The sequence below is a fragment of the Aptenodytes forsteri genome, unplaced genomic scaffold, assembly GCF_000699145.1.
Source record: "Aptenodytes forsteri isolate BGI_AS27 unplaced genomic scaffold, ASM69914v1 Scaffold72, whole genome shotgun sequence".
Lineage (NCBI taxonomy): Eukaryota > Metazoa > Chordata > Aves > Sphenisciformes > Spheniscidae > Aptenodytes > Aptenodytes forsteri.
Genome location: NW_008796193.1, coordinates 2,584,268 through 2,593,613, shown reverse-complemented (window position 1 = coordinate 2,593,613; position 9,346 = coordinate 2,584,268). Strand labels below are relative to the sequence as shown.

The following is a 9,346-nucleotide window of genomic DNA, read 5'->3' as shown; positions in this document are numbered from 1 at the left end:
CAGTAGTTCTCCTTCAATTTCAGATTTTCTGGCACGTGGATAAACGTAACTGCCAGCCAGGATCTGGCCGTGTCTGACCTGTAAAATAAGGCACTGCTTTCATTTGTAATAAAATACACGTGCTGTCCTTCAGCAGCCTGGAAAAGCGCACCTTTTGAGTGATTTTCCCTATGTAATTTGAGTTCACTGAGTCATTTTTCCGGCTAGTGAAAACGGACACAGCTCCAGTGCAGCTGATGGAGTTTTACTCACATTCAGAATGGGACTCGCTATCATTCAAACATAAATAAATCCAAAGCACGTCATGGATTGAAACATGTCAATTAAAATAAAACGGAACTAAAAATAGTATCTAAGCGAATAATAAATGTATTTGTCTCGTCTTTCCAGAAATTACCAGATTTTGCTCCTAAAATGTACTCTGCAGCAACACCGCAGATATCTCTCTTCCTACAAAGAGGAGTGAATTTTGAGAAGTTATTTAAGTTTTGGATTAAACCAGAGTAACAAATGCTGGGTGGAAAAAGTACATAGACGATACTTTACCATGGGCAAAACTGCATAGGATCAATACCAAAATACAGTCTGTGGTACGATACATTTACAGCGTGCGTTTATCTACATCTTCATTTGCACGGCTAAAACATGCGTTACTGTGCTAAGTAGCCACATGAATTAGCGGAAAGTCCATTTTCCCTCCTCCAAACTGGTCATTTATTAAAATTCTAAAAAACTAAGTCGTCTTATGTTTTTCCATTAGAAAAACAAAACCCAAAAGCATGCCTGCAATAAAGTCACGTATCATCCTTACAGGTGCTAGACACAGCCTTCCTTCATCCGCATCCGTAACATGGCTGGTTTCGGTGTGGCTGCTATCACGAGTTACGTGAGACGCTCCTCGCCTCCATCGGGTTGTGACACAGGCTATAATTATAATAAAGGCTACAGATAACAAGCTTTTCTTTTCATTCTAGCATTTACATTATAGATACAATTGTCCCCATATTTGATAAAACTAATTCAAAAATGGGCTCTGAAACCAGGCCTGAAAAGGTGCGGGATGGACACAGCTTCACAGTAACCTCAGATTCTACCAAACACAGAATACTCATTTCCATATTCTCTTCTGCCACGCCATTTCTTTAACGGTGACGGGAAAAGCAGGTCCAGCAGGGTTTCTCCCACTGTAGCAGGTGACGATGCTCAGCAGCGTCTGCCGGCATCGATGTTGAAACGCCAGTTGACTTTAATATCTAGGGCTAGGATCCTGAGGTTAGCAGGAGAGAAGAACAGGTCTCCCTTAACGCGTCTCTCAGGGCTGGGAAGGACAGAAAAACAACCAGAGTCCGGACCTCAGCTTTAAACTCCGACTTCCACATTTCCTGAGGAAGAACCTTGTGCAATTAACTTCTTTCAAGACTTTGGTTGGAACTATCAATCCATCCCAGGGGAAGTCAAAGGCTAGGGCAAGGCAGCGCAAATGCCACAGAGCGCTTTTTTCCCCCCTACGGTTAATTGCAAACCCTTTGGTTACTGATGCCCTTCGGAATATTTTTCCTCTCACTCTCAGTTAACTTATTCTCTGCACCTCTACCAAGGAAGACTTCAGAGCGCCGCCCACTCTGGACTCCTCCAGAATTTAATGAAGTCACCTGGCCTCTTCCAAAGGACTCCCGACTTGATTTTGAAAGCTGAGAAGGGGATTAATGAGACACACGTGGGATTAGGGCAACGCATAGCAAAAGCAAAGCATCCTTTCCTGTCATCCTCTTAGAAGACAGGGACCAGTTTCAGTATTACTCATACTCCCTGCAGCACTAAGGTCAACGGAATTTTGATGAGGCAAGGAGCGTTCACTTAGATCTTGGACATGTAGGAGTCTGATTTTATTTAATTACTTGCTACATGCTCGGCAGGACTTGCCTTTGCCTGTCACTTTAATCAGGAGAGCGCGGTTCTTACTTCAGCCACCCAGATCACTTTTCCCACAGGAGCAGAGTCTTTTCAATCCTGCCAGTCACCAAACCACAGGAATCTCCCTTTTCTTTCATCTGTCTGAAAATACCCACCCTACCAAATTGCTGTCATGGAAAAGTCTACCTCAGACTGAAAGCTGCCCGCAAAAATAATTTTTTTGCGATTCCAGAGAAGCAGAGCGCCCATCTCCCTACAGCTCTAAAATCAAAGTATATAAAAAGCTGGGAAACACCTCAAAACCAGGGGTATTCACTCTGCTCAGGTGCTGAACTGGCTCGATGCTTAGATAGGCTCATTCAGACCACCCATCAGACTGAGTAGCCTCGTCGGCCAACTATTTTGGTACTTTATTTTGAAGCTTTGAGGTTTGATCTCAAATTTGAATATACACACCCTATTAAACCCCAGATGCTTGCATCTGAACGTGTGTTAGACATTAGGTACATAAATTCATTGAGCCATAAACTTCAGTTAAGTTCCACCGATCCTAAAAGACATTGCAAGGCATCAGGAAAGGTTAAAAAAAAAAATCTTAAGCTAAGCAAAAGTCTTGTAGCTCCCTTTCCATTACACACGCTGCTGTACTTGACACCACATACAATGACGCAGTTGCATCCTCCTCCTCCTCCAAAAGGAGCCCCGTGCCATGAAGGTGCAGTCTTTACATAGGTACAGCTTAAGGTACACTTTTTCCTGCAAGTTTCCTTCTCTGTATGGGCCAAAACAGGTACATTTTTAACTCTAAGCCCCATCGTACAGTTTCTATTACAGTAAATGCAACTAATTAATAAGCTAAATTACTTGAATTAAGAGCTTCAAGGTGAATCCCTTGTGAATTCACATCTTCTTGATGTTCTGAGGCTTTCTTTCAAGCCTACTGATACTTTCATTATAAATGCCAGCTCAGAGATGATTTTTAAAAAAGCCCAACAACTAAAGATGCTGGATTTAATAAAAAAAAAACCAACACACCACGCAAAAACCCCAACAAAACACAAAGAACTTTGATCTCTTCAGAGGACTGATCAGGTGTCAAGTGCCTTGATTCACAAAGACAAATATGTTCGCATTTGATGTATTATTACCTAGAGATCACAAGATCCTTCATAGTCTCTTAGAGGGTTGACGAAGATTTAAAAAAAAAAAAGCATATTATGCATCAGAGTTTGAGAGACATGTCTCAGAGACGGGTTTGGTCTACGCTAGTTGTTTCATAGCAAGTGTCACCGAGCAGCTCTGCTTCAGAACTCATCCCGTCCCCATGCATGGGGTGGCATCAGGAACTGGATAAAACGATTTAACTAGCACAAAGCTTACAACCGTATAAATACAGTTGGTTGCCAGATTTTGGATTTGGATTTCATGATTGCAAACTCAGTACTGTCAAACCGTACTCGGTCACGGTGCAAGTGAAGAGGTGTCCTTACGAGAAGACGACTTCTGCAGACCAGGTCACAGACTAATTTATCATTTTACAACGGTGACACAGCGATTAATGTCCAGTTGAGACGCTTACTGGGAAGAAGTAATAGGAAAGGAAGAAAATGGGTTGAAAGCTAAGTAACAAAATTTCCATGTCAAAATCTGCATTTAAATTTCCAAACGAAGATGAAGAAAGCTTGCACTACCTTCTCAGGAACGCTGCGGCGGTCCTAGCTTGCCAAGGTTGCAGGTGCTTCATTTCCAAGGAAATAAAGGCAAGTCCATTTACGACAAACGCAAATGGAACAGAAAACAACATACCGACAGAAAGGTGAGTGGATTTCATCGAAGAGGTAAGGATTTATTTAAAAGGAAAACATTTTTTTACAGAAAATGAAATACTTTTACAATCTTGATCAACTATTTCACCTAGATTTTCATTGTAACATACTCCACCTATGCAGTACAAACGTACATGTGCAACAGTATCAGCGTCTTCATTCATGTTTCATGTCGATGCATTTCCTGTGTATGATAATATATACAAAATATTCCAGAGTCCTGAACATCTCCATCTGCAGACCAGATTTTCAAACCAAAGAAGTATTTTCTCAGCCACTGTGACCAAGCTTTGCAGGAGCAAAATTTGAACGTGGATGTCGAAAACTTGGGCTTCAACTATACAGCCCAATCCGAAGCCCAGCAAAGACAGCTTGACCCTTACTTACTGGCTGGATCAGTCTTAGATCTACGTTTTACCAGCACACATCTCGACTGATTTTTCTTGCAGGAGTAAATCTGATGGTACATGAGTACAGTTACTCATACAGCCAGAGTCTTAGGAGGAGGACATATACATTATAAAAATAGTTGGCTAGCGTTTTAGAGTGAAATTAATTTCAAACTCTGTATTAGGAAAGAGAAAGCAGTGACCTTTACTTCCTCTGCTAACAAAGACAAAGTACGGTTTAAGTGTTAAAGTATTTATCTGAAAAAGTCTGTAGTGCGTGAATGTCTTCATTTCCCAGCCTAATCCTTAGAGCTAAATATTCGTATCTGAATCGTATTCACCTCTTCAGCTAAGCAGATCAGTCACGATGTAAACCGCATCCTTGCGGCTCTTTTTCACGCAGGTCGGGTTTGAGATTTGTAAGTTTGGAGTACTAAATTCAGAGCTATTTCTGTTGGTAGTGTTAGGCAAACTAAACAAAGCTAAAGAGTGCAAGAGCACTTCTCTGGCTTTTGATGTTTCTATATTCTGCTCCTGGGATATCTGAAAGCTTATCTGATTCAGGTTATTCCTTATCAAACTGCAAGTGAGGAGGTTTGTTACAGAACCACACCTGGTCAAGTTTTCTTCAAAAAACTGTTTGTAGAGCTCTGCCACTTTTGTTTCCATGTACTTGTTGAGCATGGAGTTTGAAAGAGGCTCCTCACAGAGCACGATACTCCCTTCTCCAGCTTCATCTCCAGACAGGGACTTTATAGTCGGCTTTTCGGGATGCTCACATAGAGGGGACTGGCCTAGAGGAATATCTATGGACAGTAAAACAGGGCCATCGGGAAGTTCATCACACACATGGTCCGAAACACAACCTGAATCACACGTATGGTCCCCCACGCGGTCTCCCCCAATATGCAGGTCAGGGTAGTTTTGATAAATGCTGTTGCATGACCAGGAGCTATACAAATCCATCTGTTCAGTATTTTGTTCTCTTTTGGGGATACGTAAAGCTGGTGATACAGTTCCTTTAACGAGCATTTTCTGATCTTTTGCAGGTACCTCTTTTACGGATCTCCATTGAGGACCGCTCCTGTGCTCCATTTTGCTGCTTTTAGCAGAGATCTCATCCCGCTTCTCACGTCCATCAGCAAAGCCTTTAATTTTTGGGTTGTCTACAAGTTTCTGTCTCCAGATTCCCTCTTTATCCTTTTTGGATGCATGAGATTTGCGAGGCTTATCTTGATGACAGCTTTCCTTATATATGAGTCTACTTAAGATGCCTTCTGCCAACATAATGACAAGTGTGAGTAACAGCCTAATCACCGGCGTTCCATGTAGTCCTGCGAGTGAAAGAAAGACAGCGTACCTCAAACTTATTTGGACAAAGAGGAATAACAATAAAAAGTGAACAACGCACTTTTCATAAAGACTGCCTGTAATTTTTCTTTTCTTCTAGAATATTTATTTTTAGTAAACAGTTAACTGCATGCTTTTCTACAATTTTAACCTCTATACCATGTCACCAAAAATCATTCTGAAGATACAGGAAGGGCATTAATCAGGTTCTTCATCTGTAATACCACTTCTGTCCCTAGATACCTCTTCTGCAGTGTGGCTAGTTGAGATAGATCATACTTACGAGCTGTAAAAATCAGCACAATTCTTTTACTTGTCTATATCACTACCATCAGTTGCAAATCAACTTTTTCCATTGAAAGACAACAATTTCTAAGAGCTGAAGAGGTGACATAGGAAGGAAATCAAGATCAAATTCAGACATAGAGGTTAATTCGGAATTGGCCTGAGCCCCCCTGTGAGGTGCCAAGGAGCTTCAAAAGATGCTGATGGTTCTTTGGGTACAGTAAAATTGCATCCAAAATGCAGTTCACACATACAGATGTTTTTAGAGTCTCTGTTAATGATGATTTTAAAAGATATGAATAGTTAATTTGTCTTCCCCAATAGTAAAGCGACGAGTAGATAGGCTCCAGAGTTTTACTAAATGCACGTGAATAATTAGAAGCTAGCCAATATGTCTCAAAATAATCTACTACGTTTAACGATTCCTCGTCATTCCTTTTCAATTCACCTACTGTTAAAATCAAAGGGAATCTTTCCATTTAGAGCCAAGTCTGACCTGAACTCACTAAGGGAAAGATCATCACCACTCCTCTTACGGAGGAACGGGAAAGATAAACACAAGAAAACCCCTCTGTTCTTCAAATGGCTTTTTAAGCTCCGCATATTTCAAGTACCTTCACACACGTCTAGCATGCTCGTGGTTTGAAATAGCGGGGAGAGGCAAGGGATGAGGCAGTTTTACTGAAGAGTACATAGTAAATCTCCCAAAGAACATGACGTACTGGCATGCTGTTTGAAATACACCGAAGACTCTACTTCTATCGTGGACAATTAAGGCTCAATACTTTTCACAGTGCTGGCAGTTTACATCAGTAGTAATGCCATACAAGTCACCAGATGCTCGCCACACAAACAAAACCTCTGCAAATTTAATATGATATTTAACCAGAAAGATCCTCCTCACTCTACTCATTTCCTCCTAACTATCAGCAACCCCACCATATGCTCTGGCTTATTTGTTCAGCAATGAAACTCGATACACTGCGTCACTTTTTTTAATCCCAGTACTCCTTCCAGAAAGCTATTCTAGAACTCCACTGAGAGATGGAAATTTCCGACTTCCCTCCCAAATTTACACATTGCCACAGTACAACCGTTTGCTTTTTTCTTTTTTGGGGTTCTTTTTTAGCTTAAATCACACTGTTCCCTCCCTGAAGCTGAAGGTACCACTGGAATTGTGCTACGCCTGCAAGCGAGACCAAAGCAGGCGAGAAAGGCAGTACACCGTGCCTTCTCCTGGTTACATTAGCGTAACCCTTTGTCTACAGAATCATTTACATATGCAAAAAGCAGGACAACATTTTCTTAAGCACTTAAGGGACTTAGGAAACCAAGTGCCATTTTCAATGGAGACAAGAGTACTTGGCAGTCCAAATCTTGCTGAACGTCAATGGAATTTGGAATGCTGCATGCCTCATTTGCTTCTGAAAAACAGGACCCAGGTACCCAGGCCCTTACATGCTAGAAAATGTTGCTGTATTGCTTTGAAAATGCTCATAGTGCTAATGTAAGAGCTAAACATGGTAATCTTAGCAAAACTGCTCTCTTTCAAATAAAGTAAATGGTGCCTGCGCTCTGGAACAAAGCGTAAGTCAGAAAAAAAAGGCACAAAAAGCCCAGACTTACCAATCCTAGTAGGGTAAGAGGCGGGTAGTCACATCGCCCAGAGCTCTCCTACTACAGCTGCTGTAAGAGAATAGATTCTTACATACTCTTCTTCACTGCTGTGTGCGTGGGGAAAAAACCCGACGTACACGTGATTCAGTTCTCCATTTTTTTTCCTTTTAAAACAGAAGTGATCCCACTGGAAGAGCGTGTGGTTTTTGAATACAGAGTGACAGCAAATCTAAAAGAGGATGTTAAAAAAAAAAATGAATTGAGATGTTTCTGACCGTGGTGCAATGCTGATGAGTTGCTAACTGCCATAATACATCATTTAAAAACAACAAAGGCTGTTAAAGGAAAGGGTGCCTGTACTCCACCAGGCTGTTCAAACCTGAAACCGAATTCCACCAAACACTTCCATCTAGAGAAGTTCAGTTTTGTACTATCATCCACCTGACTTACAGAGGCGACGTTACTTACACCATTTCCCCTTTTGAAACTAACAGCTAAATTTATAGTCTTGTGACCTTCTTCTGGAAGGGAAGAAGTTGGCAACTTCATTTCATCAAGACCTTGATGAAATATCATTTGTCTATAAAACGCAACTATGAGAAGCTGCCTCTCTGAAAGCAGTAGCCATCAGACAGCTGTGGATGGTCTTGTTCGTCACTGATCAAAGACACTTTCTCTGGGCTCAAAAGTTACCTCTGTCTCAGCGGCATGTCAGAGGTGCCCCCCCGGTGTTTTTAGCACGTCCTTCTCACAGAGGCTGAAACCGAGCTCACGCGCTGAGCCACACCACTAGATCCAGTCCACAGACAGTCTGAAGAGTTTTCTGTCGACGCCTTTGCTCAATTTCCTTTTTCTCAGAAGGTTAAAAAAAAAAAAATCAGAAGCTGAATCTCATCCAAGTACTAGACAAAAGCTCTTAAATAGACACTGGCTAGTGTAATGATAGGAGCGAGAAAAAAAGGTAAAATAAAACTAGAGTGTAAAGATAACATTACACAACCCATCATGCAACATGTTTTGGCAGTAAAATAATGATGTGCCTTAGAAATGAATTAACGTAAGGTCTGAAGTAACTATGACCATGTAAGTCCAATGGAGTCTCCTTAAAATTATTCCTCTTCCCTCCTCATCACCTATACTTCACAAAAGACTTCAGTTTTTATGGAGGCAGAATGAAAGCTATTTTTATTCCCACTGAATTTATACAAAACTCATTTCACATTTAAAGGCTCTTCAAAATTACTTTACTTTTAATCATCTTACATGACTAATTCCTGCACGGTAGACGTGGTCGTGACTTCAACAGAGTACTCCTGCCCCCAGCCTCGGAGGGGACCAGACCTCACAGGGAACAGGGTGGTTGAAATTCCTTGTAGTTTTAAGCCTTGCCTCCTTCACCAAGATTATAATTACTGCCAGCTGCAGCCACCGGTTTTGTGCAGCAGTTTTGACAAAACACAAAAGTAACAGAGAGAGAGAGGAAGAAATCAAGTTAGGCAATTAGTCTTGAGCGATTAGAAACAAGCCAGCTTTCGTTTTAGTTGTACTCAGGTGTCAAATGCATCGATATTCAAGGAAATTAGTAACTTGCGATCAATAAGATCTTACCAAAAAAAAAAAACCAAACCCCACAACCCAAGCCTTATATTTAGAAAAATACAATCAGAACAAGACAAAACCAAAGTTATTTCAGAAGCGGAAAACAGACTGCAGTTAGAAGAAACACTCAGCAAGACGAGTATGTCTGAATCCGAGGCTAAACTTAAAGCAGAATCTATAAAGAAAGAAAAATAAGTGACCACATCATTCATACACGGAAAAAGTAAATAATACAGCACTATTACCATACGCAATTATCATATTAGGTTAACTATAGCAGCACGCAAACAGAGCCCCTTATTTCAGCCCAGACGACGCATTTTACGCGCATGCAGACGCGGAACAGAAGCTGACCGGTTAACGGGG

The 9,346-nt window shown here is 41.2% G+C and overlaps 1 protein-coding gene across 1 annotated transcript; it reads right to left on the bottom strand.

Moving 5' to 3' along the window:
• Positions 1-3,744: 3,744 nt before the first annotated feature.
• On the bottom strand, positions 3,745-8,798 carry LOC103906168 (uncharacterized protein CXorf21 homolog). Its single transcript, XM_009288008.2, is given in 5 exon segments — positions 3,745-4,515; positions 4,517-5,463; positions 7,391-7,610; positions 8,075-8,228; positions 8,645-8,798. Coding segments are annotated over 2 exon segments (924 nt in total). The 5' UTR covers positions 5,417-5,463; positions 7,391-7,610; positions 8,075-8,228; positions 8,645-8,798; the 3' UTR covers positions 3,745-4,491.
• Positions 8,799-9,346: the final 548 nt, after the last annotated feature.